Raw genomic sequence first — 22,733 nt, forward strand, 5'->3', positions numbered from 1 at the left:
GGCCTTGAGAATATGGAGATGGATATCAGTGTCAGTCTATGCGTGTGGGCAGAGCAAGGATCGCTTTCAGCAGGATATTTGAATTATCCAAAAAAAAATCTTCCATTACAAAACACAGAGAAATAATGGACAAGACACAAATACTCTTTCCAGTGTGTTCACCGAGCTTGTAAGACAGTAAGAAGCAATTCCTCTGTGACCAAAATGAAAAGGAAACTGAAAACCTTCGAGGGAAGCTTGTAAGCTAAACCAGTGGGAGATTCCTTTTTTGGAGGAAGGAGGAACTTTCAGAGCCTCTCAGCTTCTATTTTATGTTCCCAAAAGACTAGACCCTGGGTAGCCTGGAGAAATGTTTAAGTCCGAACAGGGTATCTGCATAGTTTCAAAGTGTCTCCCTGCAAATATGTAGCAATTTACAAAGGGAAAAGTAGTAAGTTTACAGAAGAGCTTCCTGGCAGGTGTCACCTTAGCCAAGTGATCATGGTTGATACGATGATCACTCCATACTGACGTCAGGTACCCCTGATAACAGTGCACTGGGGAAGGAACGTCGCTTCTGTCCAGTCCTTCCCAACAAGGCAGGACTTCAGCATGAGAAAACATCGAACAAATCCAAAGTGAGGAACATTCCACAAATAACTGTGCATGAAAAGTATCAAAGTCATAAAAGACAAGAGAAGAAGGAGGCACCGTCAGATTGGAGGTGACGGGGCAGATGCGACCACTACATCTAATGTGAGATCCTGGGTCACAGCCTAGAGCAGAAAAAATGACATTAATGGAAACCCTGGTGAATCTGGTTGTATCTTATTTATTTTATTAACTTCAGTTAATAATATTATAGCAGGGTTAATTTCTATTCTTTTGATAAATGTACTGTGCTCATGAAAGATGCTCAGGTAAGGCAAAGGTGTATATGGTTAGGAAAGACGGTCATCTGAAGACAAAGAGAGTGTAAGAACACTGTACAGTTTTTGTAATTCTTGAGAGCTAAAATTATCTCCAAAAAATTAACTGTTACAAAAGGGAAAAAAAACACCCACAGGTATCAACGACCCAGTGTATCTCCTTGAGTTTATAAAGGGGATCAGGAGAAAAAACTGAAACAAGGAAGATGAGATGGGGAATAAAAGGCCATTAAATTATGACTAGAAGAATTTATTAAATTCAACTCATCTGATGGGCTGGCAGGGCCTTTTTTGCTACCTCTTTGACTATGTCAGATTGTGTAAGAAGGTGTGTGGACACAGAGCCCATTCACCCCTTCCACTTGCTGGGGTCCCCCGTTAAGTGACAAATCCTGCTAATGAAAAGGCAGACCTCCACAGAAAGCTGTCAGAAAGCAGGTACCGTCCAGATCCGGGTGGCTGGAGATCTCCTGGAAACAGCTCCTGCCTCCTTTCACACTCTGCCCTGGGCATGGTGACTTTAATGGAACCATAAAAGTAACAAGGCATTAAACGAGCCTCAGGCTAAAAAGCCTGGAAAAGTGAAAGCGGGAGGAAATATTCAAATTAATCTAATCCAACTAATGATACATTCAATCAATGGAAATCAATTACTCCAGGGTTTATGTTCTTTAATACTCCTGAGGCTCTTTTATAGTTTAGAGAGAATATAAGAAAATATAAAGCAAAATCTGATTGAAATCTACAGAAAATAAACAAATTCATATTTCTCCCACTAAATAATAGCTCAAGGAGATGAAAAAAATTAAATAAAATTCAAATAATGCAATTAGCAAGCTTTATCTAATGACAACAGAGAATTCTCACTCTTCAGAAGCATAAATGGAGCTTAACAACATTGATCATATACATGGTTAAAAACCCTGTCTAAATATACCAGATAGTCTGTATCAAACATAATACTTTCTCCGTCCATTACACAATTAAGTTAGAAATCAGAAATGCAAAGATAAAGTCCTTCATAATTATAAATTTAAGAACAGACTTCAAAGAAGAGTCATTATGGAAATAAAGTATTTGGAACCAAATTATAATTAAGATACTACCTATGAAAATTTGGATGGAGATTCATACCATTATGCAGTACAAGCAGAATATTAAAAGAATGAGCTAAGCATACACTTAAGAAGTTATAAAAAGAAGAAAATAAATCCAAAGAGAATGGGAAGAAAGAATAAGAGCCAAAATAGAAAAACCAAGGTATTACAAAAACAATGAACTAAGGCAAACACTGGTTCTTCGGAAAGAGAAATATAGCTCTGGACGTATTGATTTTTTTTGAGAAGGAAATTGCAAATAAGCAAGATAAGGAATGAAAAGAGAACATTACAGAAAGAATCAAAGAACACTTGTTGGGGGTGGCCAGAGTATTGTTGCCGTTGTTTAATCACTGAGTCGTGTCTGACTCTTTGCGACCCCATGAACTGTAGCCGCCTGGCTCCTCTGTCCATGGGATTTCCCAGGCAAGAATACTGGTGTGGGTTGCCATTTCCTTCTCCAGGGGATCTTCCTGACCTCAGGATTGAACCTGTGTCTCCTGCATTGCAGGCAGATTCTTTACCACTAAGCCACCTGGGAAGCCCTTGCAAGAGTATTAGGAAGCTCCTATTTTAGCCTCTTTGGGCTTCGGTTTTTTCTTTACCAGCTGCTTCTTTTTGTTTTACTTCATTTGATATTTCGCTCTTCGATGCTGAATATGAATATTCCATTCTTCAGGTATAAGCTCACCTTGCAATCTACAGAGGCTCGTGTTTGTGCAATCTGTACACCTCATCAGACAACAGAAATGCGGACAAAGGAAGACTGAAGTATTCAACCACAGAAGCTCAGAGGGAAGAAAACTCACCCAACCATGGTGCTCATGCATAACCAGACAGGTTATCTGCTCCCAAGCCTCCTCAGACTCATAGCCAGAAAGAGGTTACTTTTCCCCAAGTCAATCTCTGTACTCATCTCCAGGGTACAAATAACAGATCTTAATTTGGGCAGTTTGGGAAAATCTGGGGAAAATTTTTTTATTTTCACTGTGAGGTTCTCATAAGTGCCCAGGAGCTATAGCTATAAAACTCTAAAAATGACTTGAAACAGTGTCTGCAGAAATTCCTGTCCCACTGAAGAGGCATCCCACCTTTGCCAGGAGGGTTTAGAAGATAAGGGACACAGTAGATACCACAGATGCATTCTCAACGTAGGTGTGTTGGGTTCAAATACTACCTCTTCTGTTACGTGCTTTGAGGTTAAAATCTTGATTTCCTGAGGTACATTGTGTCTATCTTTATGTGCTGTTTCTATTTCCCACGCTTTGTGTGACAACTTCCAAAATGATACCAACAGAGGTGTGTCTGAATAATTTTACACTTAGGAAGGGTGTGATTCTTTAATATATAAAATCCATAATGCACAATGCCCTCATTAGGCTCTGCAGACACCTAAAACTTCCACAATGAGAACACATTTTCTCCATAGTGATCTGTCTCTTCACTTTGAAAAATGAGAAAAAGATGGTGAATTGGATGAAATATTAACTCGGCTCACTTGACTATAGGGCAGCATAGCACAGAGACAGACTTTAATTCCCTTCAGAAGTACCTCAATTAATACTCTCAAGGAGGATTTCCCTGGTGGCACAATGGGTAAGAATCTGCCGGCCAATGCAGGGACACATGTTTAATCCCTGCTCGGGGAAGATTCCATAAGCCACAGGGCAACTAAAGCCTGTGCACCATGACCACTGAGCCCATGCTCTAGAGCCCAGGAGCTGCAACTACTGAGCCCCTACACCAAAGCTACCGAAGCCCCCATGCCCCAGAGCTCATGCTTTGCCACAGAGACCACTGGAATGAGAAGCCCTTACACCACAACGAAGACCCCGTGCAGCCAATAAATACATAATTTTTAAAAAATACTCTCAAGGGTAACAGGAAAAAGTATGTTTGGGAAGGATGACTGCCAATTTCTGTGATGCAGCAAAAAATAAAAAGTGCACTTTCAGTTCAGTTCAGTTCAGTCTCTCAGTCGTGTCCGACTCTTTGCGACCCCATGAATTGCAGCACGCCAGGCCTCCCTGTCCATCACCAACTCCCGGAGTTCACTCAGACTCACATCCATCGAGTCAGTGATGCCATCCAGCCATCTCATCCTCTGCCGTCCCCTTCTCCTCCTGCCCCCAATCCCTCCCAGCATCAGAGTCTTTTCCAATGAGTCAACTCTTTGCATGAGGTAGCCAAAGTACTGGAGTTTCAGCTTTAGCATCATTCCTTCCAAAGAAATCCCAGGACTGATCTCCTTTAGAATGGACTGGTTGGCTCTCCTTGCAGTCCAAGGGACTCTCAAGAGTCTTCTCCAACACCACACTTCAAAAGCATCAGTTCTTTGGCACTCAGCTTTCTTCACAGTCCAACTCTCACATCCATACATGACTACTGGAAAAACCATAGCCTTGACTAGATGGACCTTTGTTGGCAAAGTAATGTCTCTGCTTTTGAATATGCTATCTAGGTTGGTCATAACTTTCCTTCCAAGGAGTAAGCGTCTTTTAATTTCATGGCTGCAGTCACCATCTGCAGTGATTTTGGAGCCCAAAAAATAAAGTCTGACACTGTTTCCACTGTTTCCCCATCTATTTCCCATGAAGTGATGGGACCAGATGCCATGATCTTCGTAAGGTCATTGAATGAATAGTAACTTCAATTCTACCTTGTTTTTGAGGTTAAGTCAATGGTTTTGTGTGTTTTGAATGAGGAATTTATACTAATCACTACCACACTTTTATTGATAATACTTTTATCATGCTACCACATAAAACGCCACAAAATCTCTGTGCCTATGAAAGGTATGTCTTCAAAGTGTAAAGGGAGCGCAAGTGGGATGGAGTCACTTTAGAGAAGAAAGTGGGAAGATACAGGTGGGGAGATAAGAAAAAAGAAAATTTCCCTTCTTCTATGGTACAGTCTCTTGTTTTCCCCAAATAACTGGAAGGAGATGAAACCATAAGGAAAACTAGGGTAAACCCCACTCCGCATTCCAGACTCCCTTCTCTTCCTCTATCAATTATCCTTTCACTGAAAATTTCAAACTCTGTCTTCCTCTCAGCAAATCTTTACTATTCTCTCATGTGAAAACCAGACACATATGTGCATTCAATTCTGTATCTTTTCTAGCTAGCTACCACTCTATGTCTCTTTTTAGGCAAACTTCTTAAAAAAGTAACTGCTCCTTCCTTATCTCTTCTTTACTTCCAGTTGATTTCTCAACCCACAGCAAATTGGCTCATTTTTCCTAATTGTTAAACTGAAATTGCTGTCACTAAAGTTGCTAACAACCTTCTCTTTGCTCACCAAATGGTCATTTCATCTGATGTGTCTTAAGCATGTTTTTAAGTGCTGACCACATCCTCTTCTTGAAGTTATTCTTTTGGCTCCTGTGACTTTGGTCATGTTGCTCTCTCTTGGATTTCTTCCCATCATTCTGGCTGATCCTTTTCCGTGTCCTTTGCTAACTCTTCTCTCTTAAGCTCCTCTTAAAATTTGACTCTTAGACTTTGGTTCTCAGTCTTCTGTTACTCTTTCCACTCTGAGTGACATCACCTACTGGTTTCACTTCCACTTATACGTAAGCAAAGATGTCCCCCAAATTCCTATCCTCAGCCCAGACCTCTTTCCAGAACTCTAGGCTGGGATATACAACTGTCTGTAAGAAATGTGATGATAAATATACCACAAACATCTCAAATTGAAACAATGTCCCAAATTAAGGTCATTGCCATTTTCTCCAAAGTTGTTAAGAATCTTCCATTTCCTTTTCCATAAAACTCAAGTTGGACATCTGGAGTCACTCTTAATCCCTTACTATCTCTCTCTCCATACAGTTCTATGGAATCCAAGTGCCATAGATTCTAAAGTCATTAAGATCACTCATTTTTACTTCCTTCCTTATATCCGATTGCTTTAGTTCAGACCCTCTTTATAGTTGGCCTAAACTATGACAATGATTTGGAGAATCCCTGCCATTGGTCATTTGTGCCTTTTATCTTCCTTCTCAAATATCCTACTTGCAGTGACAATGTTGCTGTTTAGTCACTAAGTCGTGTCTGATTCCTCTGCAACCCCATGGACTATAGCCCATCAGGCTCCTCTGTCCATGGGATTCTCCAGGCAAAAATACTGGAGTGGGTAGCCATTTCCTCCTCCAGGGAATCTTCCCAATCCAGGGACCGAACCCAGGTCTCCTGCATTGAACAGATTCTTTACCACTGAGCCACTGGAAAAGCCCACAGTGACAATGTGACCTTCCCCAAGTAGTACATCTTACCTTGACATTAAACCTGTGTTTCACATTTGTCAATGTCTCTCCACTTAAGAAGCCTCTAAACATGAGTTCAGGGATGGCTGGTTGGGACTGTTCAGTACGTTGATTTGATGGAAGATGTGGAAGAGAAAGAGAAATGTGTATTTTTTTAAAGTTACGACTAGAAGATTCTAATGCACAGCCAGGTTTGAAATTCTTAGAGGAAGAAGCCAAACCAAATTCCATGGATGAAAGGAAATGAAGCACTCTGCAGGATCCACTCATACTGATGGGAACATGACCCCCACCATACCTTGTATCTTTCAGGACTGTGGAGAGCTTCTGATTAGGAGAATCCAGTCAACACTCAGCAAGCAGACACAGAGTTCCCTGGTGTCAGGGACTATTACCTGGTCCCTGACTTAATTCTCTGTGCAATCTCCCACCATCTCAAAAAATCTTTTGTTCCAGCCATACTAAGCTATGTATAACCCCCTAAATTTGTTACAGCCCCCAGGTGTTGCAGTAGTAAAGAATCTGCCTGCCAATGAACAAGAGACCCAGGTTCCATCCCTGGGTCGGGAAGAGTCCCTTGAGAAGGAAATGGCAATCCACTCCAGTATTCTTGCCTTGAAAATCCCATGGACAGAGGAGCTGGTGGGCTACAATCCATGGGGTCACAAAGAGTCGGACACGACTAAGCACCCATGCAGGTTCGTTATGCGATTTTGTCCCTATATATTTTTGCAGATTCTTTCCCTGGTTCTGGAATGTCTTTCTCTTCTTTTTCTACCTGGAGAACTCCTACTCATCCTTTAGACCAATTTCAAGCTTCTTTACTAAATTCTCCTAGACTCAGGAAATCAGAGTTAAACATTGCCAATGTGTGCCCATATTCTGCTTGAATATATTCCTATAATTGCATTTAACTGCATTTAACTCTTTACTTACATGTTTCTATTATCCATTAGCCTGTGATATCCTTAAAGAGAATGTCTTCAACATTTTTAAGACCCTGTATATCCGAAATAATATATTTGTTGAAGGAAGGAATTCCTCCAAAGAAAATCCTCCTAAAAGATTAAATACTTAAATGTTAGAAAATGGAGCTAAATGGCAAGGATTAGCCTTTGATCTAAATAAGCTCCAATAAGGCAAAACTTGATTAACATCAATCACCAGTTTTTCTGGGTCCAACTCTTTCCTCTTCAAGGTGAACGCTCTGTTTCATGCCCTATTTGCCAAAGGGCATATAGATATTTATCTGGGTGAGAGGCTTGTGAGCCTAATGTTTGGACTGTTTATTTTTCTTAAGCATAGAATAAACAAGCAAAAACAACTATGTTTTGTCTTCGGAGGAACCCACTATCAGCCAGGCACTGTTCCTGGCTTTGGGTATACAAAAGTGAAAGAAATACAACCAAATTGTGCCTCAGCTCTTAAGGTGCAAAGAGCTATTTGATTAGTTCTGCTTGAAAGACTATGTCCAGTCTGATTCTTAAAACGTTAGTTTTTGGAAGTCAAATGATTTCTTAGGCAATGGTTACGGTTCACAAAAGAACTTGTACAAACAAGACGAACAACAATGCATTTATTCATAGCAATCCTCTATTTATGACAGGACAATCCTGATAGATGTCCCAGTGATCACCACAAAAAGCGGTAAGGAAGTCATTAGTGGAGCTAGCCCTATGCAGTCATTTATTGATAGTTTTGATCAAGATAGGCTGCATGCCTTATTTACACTTAGCAATTGGTAGAAGTATTGACTGAGCCCAGGTTCCCCATGTGAATGTTGAAATCACAATGTACTTTCTTCATCAATGGATCAGATCAGATCAGTCGCTCAGTCATGTCTGACTCTTTTCGACCCCGTGAATCGCAGCACGCCAGGCCTCCCTGTCCATCACCAACTCCCGGAGTTCACTCAGACTCATGTCCATCGAGTCGGTGATGCCATCCAGCCATCTCATCCTCTGTCATCCCCTTCTCCTCCTGCCCCCAATCCCTCCCAGCATCAGAGTCTTTTCCAGTGAGTCAACTCTTCGCATGAGGTGGCCAAAGTACTGGAGTTTCAGCTTTAGCATCATTCCTTCCAAAGAAATCCCAGGGCTGATCTCCTTCAGAATGGACTGGTTGGATCTCCTTGCAGTCCAAGGGACTCTCAAGAGTCTTCTCCAACACCACAGTTCAAAAGCATCAATTCTTCGGCGCTCAGCCTTCTTCACAGTCCAACTCTCACATCCATACATGACCACAGGAAAAACCATAGCCTTGACTAGACGGACCTTTGTTGGCAAAGTAATGTCTCTGCTTTTGAATATGCTATCTAGGTTGGTCATAACTTTCCTTCCAAGGAGTAAGCGTCTTTTAATTTCATGGCTGCAGTCACCACCTGTAGTGATTTTGGAGCCCAGAAAAATAAAGTCTGACACTGTTTCCACTGTTTCCCCATCTATTTCTCATGAAGTGGTGGGACCGGATGCCATGATCTTCGTTTTCTGAATGTTGAGCTTTAAGCCAACTTTTTCACTCTCCACTTTCACTTTCATCAAGAGGCTTTTGAGTTCCTCTTCACTTTCTGCCATAAGGGTGGTGTCATCTGCATATCTGAGGTTATTGATATTTCTCCCGGAAATCTTGATTCCAGCTTGTGTTTCTTCCAGTCCAGCGTTTCTCATGATGTACTCTGCATATAAGTTAAATAAACACAGTGACAATATACAGCCTTGACAAACTCCTTTTCCTATTTGGAACCAGCCTGTTGTTCCATGTCCAGTTCTAACTGTTGCTTCCTGACCTGCATACAAATTTCTCAAGAGGCAGATCAGGTGTTCTGGTATTCCCATCTCTTTCAGAATTTTCCACCGTTTATTGTGATCCACACAGTCAAAGGCTTTGGCATAGTCAATAAAGCAGAAATAGATGCTTTTCTGGAACTCTCTTGCTTTTTCCATGATCCAGCAGATGTTGGCAATTTGATCTCTGGTTCCTCTGCCTTTTCTAAAACCAGCTTGAACATCAGGAAGTTGATGGCAAGAGTGAATGTAGACATTCTAGGAATCAGCGAACTGAAATGGACTAGAATGGGTAAATTTAACTCAGATGACCATTATATCTACTACTGCGGGCAGGAATCCCTCAGAAGAAATGGAGTGGCCATCATGGTCAACAAAAGAGTCCGAAATGCAGTACTTGGATGCAATCTCAAAAATGACAGAATGATCTCTGTTTGTTTCCAAGGCAAACCATTCAATATTACAGTAATCCAAGTCTATGCCCCAACGAGTAACGCTGAAGAAGCTGAAGTTGAACGGTTCTATGAAGACCTACAAGACCTTTTAGAACTAACACCCAAAGAAGATGTCCTTTTCATTATAGGGGACTGGAATGCAAAAGTAGGAAGTCAAGAAACACCTGCAGTAACAGGCAAATTTGGCCTTGGAATATGGAATGAAGCAGGGCAAAGACTAATAGAGTTTTGCCAGGAGAACGCACTGGTCATAGCAAACACCCTCTTCCAACAACACAAGAGAAGACTCTATACATGGACATCACCAGATGGTCAACACTGAAATCAATGGATCAGGTGGGCTTAAAAGAAGGCAGGATTTTACACAATCATATTTTCATGGAAAAAATCCCATACAAAAGGAATCTGAAACCCTAGAGAAATGAATGATTCAAAATCACGTATTGGCAGTCAACTTCACTTCAGACTCCAAACACAGTTCTCTTCTCACCACACCCAATATGAATTACCGTAACTGGCTAGATTTATAACACAAGTGTACACGGCCACTGGACTCACTTAACTGACAGCCCTTTCTGTCTCAGCAATGCTGTGGCCCAGCACGTGGCAGACCAATACAGAGAAGGGCGCATCCCACCACCACTCTGTCAGAAGCTTCTTACTTGAACATACAAGCAACTCAGGAAGAAGAGTTATTTTTTAGAGAGCGTCAGGAGGAGAAAAGCTAGGGTTTAAAATCTCAGGCAGCTTCAAGTGAAATTTCTCATTGTGATTTTTGTCTTCACACGGTAGAGCTTCTGACCTGAAAGGTGGAGCAAATGTCAAGAATTCTGCTGAGCACGAGAAGGCACCTGTTATGAACAGTGGGAACAGCGAGGCTCTTGGGGCCCGTAGATCTTGGGTGAAACCACGTTCGGTTGCTTTCTACTCTTCCACATTGACACTCGGTTCCTTAGATAAACCATTATGCTAATAGCTGCCTTGGGGAGTAATTGTAGATGAAATAATGCATGAAAAGGAGTCTGATCTGGGACGTTCTTAGTGAGGCTTCCTTTGTCTTTCTTTTGTCAGTCCCCAGGACTATTCCTCAGGCTCCGATCGGTTTTCCAGTCTCTTTTCTTCCAAAAATTCAGATGAGGGTGAGGCAAGTGAGGCCCTCTGCTTGGGCACAAAATTTAACGGGGTGCCCAAAATATGGTAATCAAGGTAAGTAATATTTTAATACAACATTCTAAAATTCAAAGCTACAAAAAATGAAGACAATATCAACATTTTGAATTAAAGTAGGATCCAGGGACGTCCTTGGAGGTCTGGGCTTTCACTGCTGGGGTATCAGGTTCAACACAAAGTAAATAAACTAGGTACAACAGAAAAGTAAACTAGGGACTTCCCTGGTGGTCCAGTGGTTAAGACTATGCTTTCACTGCTGAGGGAACAGACTCCATCCTTGGTAGGGGAACTGGGACCCACAGGCTTCATGGCATGGCCAAAAACTTAAAAAAAAAAGAAAGTAGGATCTAACCCTCCACTTGTATAATGTGGCCTCCATTGCCTCAACCTCATACATATCTTGCCGAATCCTGTATTTATTTAAAAGTCTGATACTTTCTTCATCAGAGGTTTTCTGCATTAAAAAAAAAAAAATACTGCCTTAAAATATCATTTATCTTGATGAGTGTTTTGGCGAGCCTTAAATTTCACACCCAAGCCCAGGAGCTCACTCATCCCCTGGCAAGTCTTCCGGGTTCTGGAAGTCTACTGATGGGGGAGGAGGGAACACAGGTGACCTGGGTAGCTCGCGTCTTTATCACACCTCTGTGTCCCTTTTCAGTCTTCTCATGAGGAGAAAAGTTGGGGGAAAAGTTTTTGTTTCTTAAAAACAGATCTACTTCCTTGTATCAGATGAAAATTTCATATTCATGTTTCCTTCTTTACTATGGCTACAAGAGAGTTTAGAATTAACTTACTGCTTAATTGCTGTACCTATTATTAACCTAGGTTTTGAATAAATGTACTTTCCTCATCTCACACAAGTTTTGACATTATATTAACATACTTAAAACATTTTATTGTGAAGAAACTCAAATTCCTTTTGAAAATAGGTGGAAGTGTATATAATGAAGTGTATATAAATGGAACTCTACTGCCCTCTTTCTTTCAAGAATAAAATCCCAAGCAAGAAATTATGAGCAAGTAAATTTTTTTCCAACAATAAATGTGGAAAATACTATAACTTTAATTAACATATTGCAAACATCAATCCCCAAAACCATTTTATAAAACCAAGTATTTTTAATAAAATTCGAAGACGGGAATTCCCTGGTGGTCCGGTGGTTAAGACTCAGTGCTTTCACTGCAGCAGCCTAGGTTCAACCCTTGGTGGGGAAACTAAGATCCTATGCCCTCCCCCTCAAAAGAAAAATCCAAGACATTGAAAAACCTTATTAAAATTATCAAAATTTAATAGCAAATACTGTATAAACTGGTGAAGTACCATTTCCATTAAAATCAGAAATAAGGATGTTCCATACCATGACTATCATTCAACATTGTTTTGAATAGTGTACCTAATGCAATAAAAGTTTAAAAATCAAACAAGCAATAAAAATATTGAAAGATGTATACTCACCCTTACTTTCAGAGTGGTATACCTAGAATATCTGAATATCTCCAATAACTAATTAAGATGAGTAAGACTTATAAAGGTGAGTAGATATATGTAAAAATAATTGATACTTTTTCTCTGTATCACCAAAAACTAATTGGAAATGGGGGAAAAAAATCCTACTATAGTAACTACTATAAATAAACATACAGGATAAATTCGACACAAGAATCAAAATGTGTCTCAAAAGAAAGGTCTGGGATGTGTATTTTTTTTTTTTTAAAAAAAACACCAATACAATCTTATGAAAGGACATAAGACACAAAAGCAGAGTGACTTATTTTCTTAGATACAGACCCTTAAAACCATAAAAAACATCCATCCTTCCCAAATTAATACAGGTTAATTCAACACTGCATTTCTTAGGAATAATTTAATCTGCAAGAAAATATTCAACTAACAGAGGCTTAAGTAACTAAAATATTTAATTATCTCACATCATAAGTCTGGAGAAAGGAACTAGAAGACCAGTTTGGTAATTTCCCAATCATAAAAATCCAGGCTCCTTCCAGCGTTCTGCCTTCCTTAAGAGTATTAGTCTGTTGCTTTATAGTTCCAAAAGGGCTGCTGTCACTCCAGGCATCCCATTTAAGTTCAAGAGAGAAGATGGTACTAAAGATACATTTTTCTAAGTCAAAGAAACCAGATGATCTTCCCCAAGTCCCAGGGCCACATTGGCCAGACCATAACCCATCACCTCTAGATGCCGCAAAGCTGAGGAAGCAAGCACCTAGCTCTTCCAGTATCTAAGGTGGTAAAAGGTAAAGCAGACTGGGGATGGGTGTTTATTTAGCCAATCAAGCGTTAACATGCACCACAAATTCTAATGTCTTATTGTTCCACTCAAACTGTTCTGTTCCCCCCAAGCAGAATGTAAATTCCAGAAAATTGACCCTGCCTATCACTGGATCATGGAAAAAGCAACAGAGTTCCAGAAAAACATCTATTTCTGCTTTATTGACTATGCCAAAGCCTTTGACTGTGTGGATCACAATAACTGTGGAAAATTCTGAAAGAGATGGGGAATACCAGACCACCTGATCTGCCTCTTGAGAAATTTGTATGCAGGTCAGGAAGCAACAGTTAGAACTGGACATGGAACAACAGGCTGGTTCCAAATAGGAAAAGGAGTTCGTCAAGGCTGTATATTGTCACCCTGCTTGTTTAACTTATATGCAGAGTACATCATGAAAAGCGCTGGACTGGAAGAAACACAAGCTGGAATCAAGATTGCCAGGAGAAATATCAGTAACCTCAGATATGCAGATGACACCACCCTTATGGCAGAAAGTGAAGAGGAACTCAAAAGCCTCTTGATGAAAGTGAAAGTGGAGAGTGAAAAAGTTGGCTTAAAGCTCAACATTCAGAAAACGAAGATCATGGCATCCGGTCCCATCACTTCATGAGAAATAGATGGGGAAACAGTGGAAACAGTGTCAGACTTTATTTTTTGGGGCTCCAAAATCACTGCAGATGGTGACTGCAGCCATGAAATTAAAAGACGCTTACTCCTTGGAAGGAAAGTTATGACCAACCTAGATAGCATATTCAAAAGCAGAGACATTACTTTGCCAACAAAGGTCCGTCTAGTCAAGGCTATGGTTTTTCCTGTGGTCATGTATGGATGTCAGAGTTGGACTGTGAAGAAAGCTGAGCGCCGAAGAATTGATGCTTTTGAACTGTGGTGTTGGAGAAGACTCTTGAGAGTCCCTTGGACTGCAAGGAGATCCAACCAGTCCATTCTGAAAGAGATCAGCCCTGGGATTTCTTTGGAAGGAATGATGCTAAAGCTGAGACTCCAGTACTTTGGCCACCTCATGCGAAGAGTTGACTCACTGGAAAAGACTCTGATGCTGGGAGGGATTGGGGGCAGGAGGAGAAGGGGACGACAGAGGATGAGATGGCTGGATGGCATCACTGACTCGATGGACATGAGTCTGAGTGAACTCCGGGAGTTGGTGATGGACAGGGAGGCCTGGCGTGCTGCGATTCATGGGGTCGCAAAGAGTCGGACAAGACTGAGCGACTGATCTGATCTGATCACTGGATTCCTGGTAACTGGCTGATGGTTTGATAAATAGCTTTAATGCAAACTGAACAGTCTGTTTTTTTAAAAAAAATAGCAATTTCTATGTGATAGGTACCTTAGTCTATCACAACTATACGTTTAGTTTTCAATACTGTGACTAAACACAGGAGTTATAAATAGGGAGGGTCCTCTTCCCAGTGTAAGGGTTCAAGGTGGCATGGCTGCCCATCTCTGGCTTAAATACTGCAGGAGACTCTCTCCAGGCTTGGTAAGTACTTCCTGTGTGTTGGGGACTGAGTATAATGCTCTCCAAGCATGATCTTATTTGTATTCACGAGAATCCTATGAGGAAAATACTATTATTTCCATTTCACAAATCAGAAAAATGAAGCAGAGCCTCAAAATGATACAGTAAGTGGCAGGGCCTGGATCAGAACTCAGGTCAAACCAACTCCAGGTTTCAAGTTCTGTACCAATAAGCTTTACCACTTGCAGTATTAACACAGTCCATTGCAATGCTAAGGGCTTCCCTCATAGCTCAGTTGGTAAAGAATCTGCCTGCAATGCAGGAAACCCGTTTGATTCCTGGGTTGGGAAGATCTACTGGAAAGGGAATAGGCTACCCAGTTCAGTATTCTTGGGCTAACCTTGTGGCTCAGCTGGTAAAGAATCTGCCTGCAATGTGGGTAGACCTGGGTTTGATCCCTGGGTTGGGAAGATCCCCTGGAGAAGGGAAAGACTACCGACTCCAGCATTCTGGCCTGGAGAATTCCATGGACTGTATATAGTCTATGGAGTCGCAAAGTCTGACACAACAGAGGGACTTTCACTTCACTTTCTTTCATTGGGCTGGGCCAAAGGCTACTGTGCTATTTCTGTTCATTGGCTTAGTTCTAGAGGAAAGCTCACTGAGTCGTTTACTACTACAGGATCACCTTACAAGGTCTCAGAAGTATTTCCTAACTGTGTTACCTTGGTCACCTGCTTTGGGACTGGAGTCTATTTGTTGAGGTTTTCCCTTAAAATGTGGCATTCCAAAGGAAACTTCAAGACCTCAGATCTGTTTACCAGGATCACAGACTATCCTGTCTTATAAACTTGCCATTGTATTTATACCTACTGTTATCTGAGATTGCAACAAGATTGTTGCAATCTTGTTTCCTAACAAGGCTTGTAATACTTTTGGCCAACAAAGCTTTCAAATCTTTTTTAGACAATGTGTTGCCAAATAAGGCTTTCCTCCATGAGTCTTTAAATGTATATAACTTGCATTCAGCCATGGTAATTTACAGTTAATTTTTTTGATACAGTTGTTTTGACCTATTTGGGCATAATGCTCTTTACAAATTTATTTAAACACACATACACACACACAGAAAACACAAAGAAAAAAACTGGATAAAATTTTAAAATTAGTGATCAAAACCAAATGTATACATAGTTCCTATATCCCTTTAGTTAATTAAAAATTAGTATTTAAATACAGTAAACATCAAATCATTAAAATACTCTTGTACATTTAAAGTAAAATGTTACATAAACTTCGGTGATTGTGGCCATTTGTATGTAAAAGTCTTATGGGGAAAAAATTTAACACATTATAGTACTTTAACACATCGATTTTATCATTGACTCTGGTAAAGAATAAATCTGAGATCTGGACCATGCTACTACCATTCTCTTTCTTGAGAATGAAGTGGCCGAAAACTGAGGAGCAAGTTTAGGATATGACAGTGTTGTAAGACGTTACAAAGGCAATTTAATCTACCTTTTAAAAGATTTAATCCAAAAGATTCCACTTAACAAGATGCTCATTTCAAAACATGCTTGTTTCACGTGTTACACCATGTCTTTTCTTCACAAATATCACAGAAGCAGAAGTGAAATCATAACAGTATCATTTCTTGCTTACAATGGAAGAAACAAAAGTTCCGAAGAGCGCTATTTTCCATTGTTCAAATTCCATTCAGTTCTTACATACTAAGAGAGTATCTACATTAAATGTCATTAAACGTTCAGAGGATTGATTTACTTAATACACTCAGGAATTCTATGGGTAAGTGCACAGTGGATAAATCCCTGGGCCTCTCTATAAAATAATCCATCTTTCTTATCGCTAAGAGTCAGCAACCACATGGCAAAACTGTTAAACACAACAACAAAGCTAGTAGGAAGAAAAAGAATAACTTTCTGGTAACAGATACATTTTCTATTGTACTAAGTACGCCTTCAGGTTACAATTTTAAATATTTAAAATGAGTTATTCACTTCTGGATATTAGTTTGAGTTACTGAAAAGATTTAACCCTTTTTTTCTTAAGCATGGAAACGTTCAATAAAGCAGTAAATATTTCCAACAACCCTTGGAAGATGTCACCTATAAACCAATTTCCTCAAGATGCAAAAAAGCTGAAGGAAAATTAAAAGTATGGTTAACACTACAGCCTCAGATTTTAAAAAATCAGAAATATAAAGAAGGTCACATATAGGTCAAGTATAAAGATGCCCACTTTGATTGCAAGAAATGCTTATCATAAGCAGGACTCTGCTGCCCTCTTGCGTATCAAGAAGGTAACACAAGCGTCAAATGGCCCCTTCCAGAAAAGCTGAAAAGCAAGCATGCTTTGTTTTACAAACTAGGTAGTTCGAAGAGCTGGGGCAGATGATACTCACCCAAGTGTCTTCATTTATACATTGTTTCAAACATTTCTGTTGAATAAATAAACTTGATTTATTCTGACTCTCTACAAAAGACTGATTTGGATTTACTCTCCTGAGGCTGAGGAGCAAAAAGCTGAGTTTCCTGTTTTAATGTTGGCTTTCCAATCGATCCTATTTTAAAATCCAGTAATGTTTAAAATCAACAAAGGCAAAATGGAAGTAGAGCCTTGACTACTTTTGACCTAGCAGCCTCATTGCTTGAAGTTGTTCTTTAATATGGCCTGAGCTTTACAAAGTATATAGGTCTCCTTAGCTTCTCATCAGACTGCATGTATGCTTTGCTGGACAAACATTCCAATCTAAAGGCTCAATGCTTTAGTGGAGGTTAAGAAAGATTACCTGTAGCCTTGGTTTTCTTTTTTTTTAGCCTTGTTTTTTTTTTTTTAATTTTTCATTCTTTTTTATTTTTTAAATTATGAAAATATGGTAATACATTTACAGGAGACTTGGAAAATATAGAACAAAGTTACATACAGTGCCACTATATATTACAATCATTTTTTAGTAGATAAATTAAGAGTTTTATCTTAATTTCAATATCAAACTCTCAAAAATTAATAGAATGAATAGACAGAAAAGTAGAAGGATACAGTAGACCTGAAAAGCACTATGAACCAACTCAACATAATTAAGATTTATAGGACTTTAACACAATAGCAGGATTACCCTTGGTTTTCTAACTTAGAACACCCTACCCCTCTCTCCCAGAACAGATCTAGATGGTAGAGGCATAAAGAGATTCCATTTCTAAAGCAAAAATAGACGTAGTTACCACTATCATCTGTACCCACCCACCATCTTAAAGCCACAACCTCTCCCAATATTTACCCACTTCAGCCCTCACTTCACGTGTGAATGAAGAGGAGGATATACTCTCAGTATCAACCAGTGATTTCATGATCGCTGAAATTATTCAATGGCATAATTATAGACTGCTTTTATAACAACAGAATCAAACGTTAATTGGAAAACCAGACAATACTGCATTTTCTTTGCAAAATTTTTATTTAACAGAAAATACAACGCATTTCTCAATTAATTTAACCATTAATCCAGAGAAAAAAGGTGAAATACCAGGATTACAAGCATGCTAATAAACACGTTTAGCAGGGTCCACGCAAATATTACTTTCGGCAAGTTGTGTAAGAATCTGGCGTAAAACAAAGTTAAATACAACATTTTTGAAATGACAAAAATCAAACCCATATTCCTTCAAAGAGACATTTGCACTTCTTGAGCTGACTTGAAAGCAAAACAAACAAAACCTCAAATTATTTATTTTCCTCCAAGTAGATTTATTATTTGGCTAACTGCATAAATTTATGGCATTTTAATAAATGCAAAATTAAGGCAAAACTGATAGCTGGTATCAGGTAAACAGCACATTTAGAAGGACCTTTTCTAACAAGACGCCTTCAATGTACTTGGAACTACAGAATTCAAAGGGCACATCTGTACCTATTGCACACGTGAACCTCACTATTGCACATCTGAACCTCACAGCCTTCCTGAAGGAGGAAACACAATGACAGTCCAATTTTACTGACGAGAAAATGAAGGTGACTGGTTCAGGTCACACAGCTTAATCGATGGCACAAGCACACTTATTAACGGCCTTGGAGCACAGGACAGAGTCCCGTTGGTAGATTACTGTAAACACTGGGATAAAGAGGCTTTCCTGGCAGCTCAGACAGTGAAGAATCTGCCTGCAATGCAGGAGACCTGGGTTCAACCCCTGGGTCGGGAAGATCCCCTGGAGAAGGGAATGGCAACTTGCCTGGAGAATCCCATGGACAGAGGAACCTGGTGGGCTATAGTCCGTGGGGTCACAAAGAGTCGGACACGACTGAGTGACTAACACACATGACACATGATTAGGATAAAGAGGGAGGCTGATATGAGCAAAGGCAAAGAATGATGTGAAAGAGACTATAATATGGCAAGTTTCCTGCCAACCCAAGAATAAACTAGAACAAACTGAAAAAATGGTCTTAATTGGGAGGCTAATATTCAGAACAAACAGGTTAAAAAAAAGATGCAGAAAGAAAAAAGCAGGAAATTATTCATCTTAATAGCTCCAAGTGTTTGGCACACACTCTTATATAAATAAATCTAAAACTTCTTTGAGGTAGACAAAAGTTAGGAATGGACAGAGGTCATGTAAAAAAAGGAAAAAAAGAAAAGAGGCACCGAGAAGAGGACCTATTTTTCTTGCTACCTTTAAAAACATTCTAGTTATTTTTAAGATCCCTTTTGGTAAAGGGCTTAGACACCAGCCACTTTATTCCTGTTTAAGGATTGAGATTAAGCATCTTACAGCTAAAGCAGCGGTCCCCAACCTTTTTGGCACCAGGGACCAGTTTCGTGGAAGACAATTTTTTCACAGACCGGGCGGTGGGGAGGATGGTTTCAGGGTGATTCAAGTGCATCACATTCATTTGTGCACTTTATTTCTAACCTAATGCTGCTGCTGACCAGACAGGCGGTACCAACCTGTCCCCAGCCCAAAGGCTGGGGACCCCTGAGCTAAACAACCAAAGCCAAGTTGGGCCTTTAAAAGAAAGCCTGCCGAGGTTCATAGCAAGGGCACAATTTTTCATAACTTCTCTACCCAAAACTCATGGTTTTCCTGTCCTCAGTTTTTCAAGTTGGAGCTGAAACTGATTCCCCTGCAAAGACTCTTCAACTCAGACCTGTCGCTCCTCCTTCCAGAAGTCCAATCACTGTCACGTTGTGTGGACTGTAAGCTACTCAAAGGCACGCAGACATCCCTGACTCTTCACCTCTGCATCTTCAGGGCCTGGCGCCCTGTGGGTTCTCGTTAATCAAGATCCCATCTCTCAAGCAGTTTACTGTTTATGAAGCAAATAAAGAGAAAGTTTGTGCTGCTTATATGAAATTCAATAAATTATGCTGCAAACCCATGTTAATTTCTCTGCTTCCCCTCCAGGGCAAACGAGTCTAGAGGGCAAATTACTGGGTTATTACCCTAGTCCCTCTTTCCCATCCTATTCTTCATTAGTTATTTCTTTAAAACATACTTATGCATGTTCTGCGAAGTCGCTTCAGTCGTGTCTGACTCTGTGCGACCCCATAGATGGCGGCCCACCAGGCTCCCCCGTCCCTGGGATTCTCCAGGCAAGAATACTGGAGTGGGTGGCCATTTCCTTCTCCAATGCATGAAAGGGAAAAGTGAAAGTGAAGTCGCTCAGTTGCGTCCGACTCTTCACAACCCCATGGTCTGCAGCCTACCAGGCTCCTCCATCCGTGGGATTTTCCAGGCAAGAGTACTGGAGTGGGGTGCCAATGCCTTCTCCATATGCGTGTTCAAGTGGAACTAAATCACAAGAATGCCCCACAACCTGGTTCATGATGATATAAAAACATGTGTCTCTCTGACAACGGGGTCAGGCAAAAATAAGGAAACAAATCCTTGTGCCTCAACATCAGTTGAGAGTATCTAACAGCAAATTCGAGAATCTGAGGATCTGAACTTCCAACTAAAAAAACCTCCAGGAAAAAAAAAACAAACCAACAGTTATGAACTGAATAAAGAGAAATACCTATTCACGGGGATGTATTTTTGCACTTGCTTTGCTCCAATTTCAGCTACGTAGACTGCTCCGGTCTCCCTGCTGACTTCTAAGAGATGCGGGGAGACTTGATCGGCCAGCTGGATCGTGCTGACCACAAAGCAGTCGCCGATGTTTCCTACTGGGGGCGCCGCCAGGATTAAGAGCCGGCTCAGATTCAGCTGGGCCACGACCACGTATTTACCATCAGGAGTAAACCTGAGGAGGAGATGTCACACCATCAACCATGCAAAACTAACATAAATTTTCATTTTTCCAATACACGTACATATCCCTACGATATTATATCTTAAAAAGACCCACCTGCTGAAGGGTTCTTTTAAAGGACATTTAAAAATTGATCTGACTCTGCCCCTGAGGGAACAAGAGATTTGTGATGATAGACTTAGCCAAAAATGACTAGCTTACTACTTTTTTTTAACTTTTTATTTTTCACTAAAGTATAGCCGATTAACAATGTTGTGGTAGTTTCAAGTGGGCAGAGAAAGGATTCAGCCATTCATATCCATGTCTCCATTCTCCCCCAAACTCCCCTTCCATCCAGGTTGCCACATAACATTGAGCAGAGTATTAAAAATAACACACAAACAAACTAATGGAGAATTGGTGTCAAGCTGGGTCTGAAACTATATAGACTCCAGGTTTTACTTTTTATTCTATGTTTAAAAATACACTGCTCCTCAATGACAGCGGCTGCAAGGGCCAGCCTTTATTATCTCAAACACATGGGAGTTTAACCACTTGCACTCTGCCTGGGGGAGGCGAGGGGGCAGGGTGCGGTTCCTAGATGGTGCTAGTGGTAAAGAACCTGCCTGCCAATGCACAACTGCCAGAGACAAGGGTTCTATCCCTGGGTCAGGAAGATCCCCTGCAGGAGGGCATGGCAACCCGCTCCTATATTCTTGCCTGCATGGACAGAGGAGCCTGGTGGCTACAATCCATAGGGTCACAAAGAGTCTGACACGACTGAAGTGACTGAGCACTCTGCCTGAATCTGAAACGTGATTACATGTTCTCTGAGTACTTCTTTCCTTCCCCCTTTTCCCTGCTTAAAATTCACAACAAATATTTTAAACTTTCAGCTAGCTCTTCAGAGAAACTAACAAAAACCAAATCAAACAAGCATTTAAAGACAAAAAGAAATGATTACCTGACTGCAGAAGGCCCCTCTTCTGAGAAACAGTTCTTCCACTCTCCCAACCAATCCCCTGTGTCTTTATCAAACACTTGAAGTCTTTTATTGCCTCGGTCAGCCACCCACACCTGCAAACGCAGAAAGACAGTGACCGGAGAATGTCCACATCATAATGAAAAGGAAGGAAAAAGAAGAGGGGGAGAAAATGACTTTATTTTCAGCAGTTTCATAAGCACTCCCATCGAGGACTTAGAGGACCCCAAAGAAGAGCATGTTAAAGCCCCATTTTCAGATACTAAATTCAACTGCAGAAGGTTAAATACTTTGGAGTCAGCTTACAACAGATGGGAAAGCCACACGTGGCCTTGACCCAAAGCCTAGCATGTTCTGGCTGTTATGCTAAGCATCTGGCTAGCTAAACAGCTGGAACACTCCACTGTCACGCAGAGGATCAGGAGACACTGAGAAGCAGTCATTCACTCACTCCTCTAACAAGTGTCTGCTATCACCGAGTCTCACCAGCCTCCTAGTTCCTGGGTCAGCCAACGAGACCAAGATGTGGAAAACCAGGCTGCATCCTTAGGGGCTGAGGCCAGTGGGAAGCCAGCTGTTCACTCGTACCGCATCCTTAAACTTCCACCCGATTTACGAGGGTTTGTTCAAAGTGCCAAAGCACTTAAAGAGGAAGCTTGAGAGATTTTAGTGACATATAAAGCATGATAACAGTAGGTTTCACTTAGGTTTGCGACAGGCTGTCTTGAGTTCTTCAGGGAACTGTTACTGTAATACAGGAAGGTAGACTGGCTCTAAGTGGCGTTGAGTGTACTGGGTTTGATGTATACAACCCATGGCATACATACAGTGAAATGGATTTTGTTTTTTGGTTTTGTTTTCTTCTTCATCTTTTGGCTGCCCCAAATAGCATGTGGGTTCCCAGTTCCCCAACGAGGGATCAAACCTGCACCCCCTGTATTTGCGGCATGGAGGGCTAACGACTGGATGGCCAGGGAAGTCTCAGTGAAATGGTTTCTAGTGACATGTGCCCAGAGCTGCAGAGCTATGTAGGAGAGTACGTGGGTATACC

General features: G+C 40.7%; 1 protein-coding gene across 3 annotated transcripts in view; it reads right to left on the minus strand.

Moving 5' to 3' along the window:
- The window catches only part of NHLRC3 (NHL repeat containing 3), a 41,160-nt gene that overhangs the window by 13,572 nt on the left and 4,855 nt on the right, over positions 1 to 22,733 (minus strand). Inside the window, exons 6-8 of one of the 3 annotated variants that reach the window (XM_027557354.1) lie at positions 21,665 to 21,777; positions 20,485 to 20,712; positions 17,904 to 19,773 (exon numbers count right to left, since the gene is read on the minus strand). In XM_027557354.1, the coding sequence (XP_027413155.1) occupies positions 19,743 to 19,773; positions 20,485 to 20,712; positions 21,665 to 21,777 (372 nt within the window). In that variant the 3' untranslated portion in view covers positions 17,904 to 19,742. Of the gene's footprint in view, positions 1 to 17,903; positions 19,774 to 20,484; positions 20,713 to 21,664; positions 21,778 to 22,733 lie in introns of those variants that run through there. The other 2 variants (XM_027557353.1, XM_027557355.1) reach the window with 2 other exon arrangements.

This window comes from Bos indicus x Bos taurus, chromosome 12 (assembly GCF_003369695.1).
Source record: "Bos indicus x Bos taurus breed Angus x Brahman F1 hybrid chromosome 12, Bos_hybrid_MaternalHap_v2.0, whole genome shotgun sequence".
Classification (NCBI taxonomy): domain Eukaryota; kingdom Metazoa; phylum Chordata; class Mammalia; order Artiodactyla; family Bovidae; genus Bos; species Bos indicus x Bos taurus.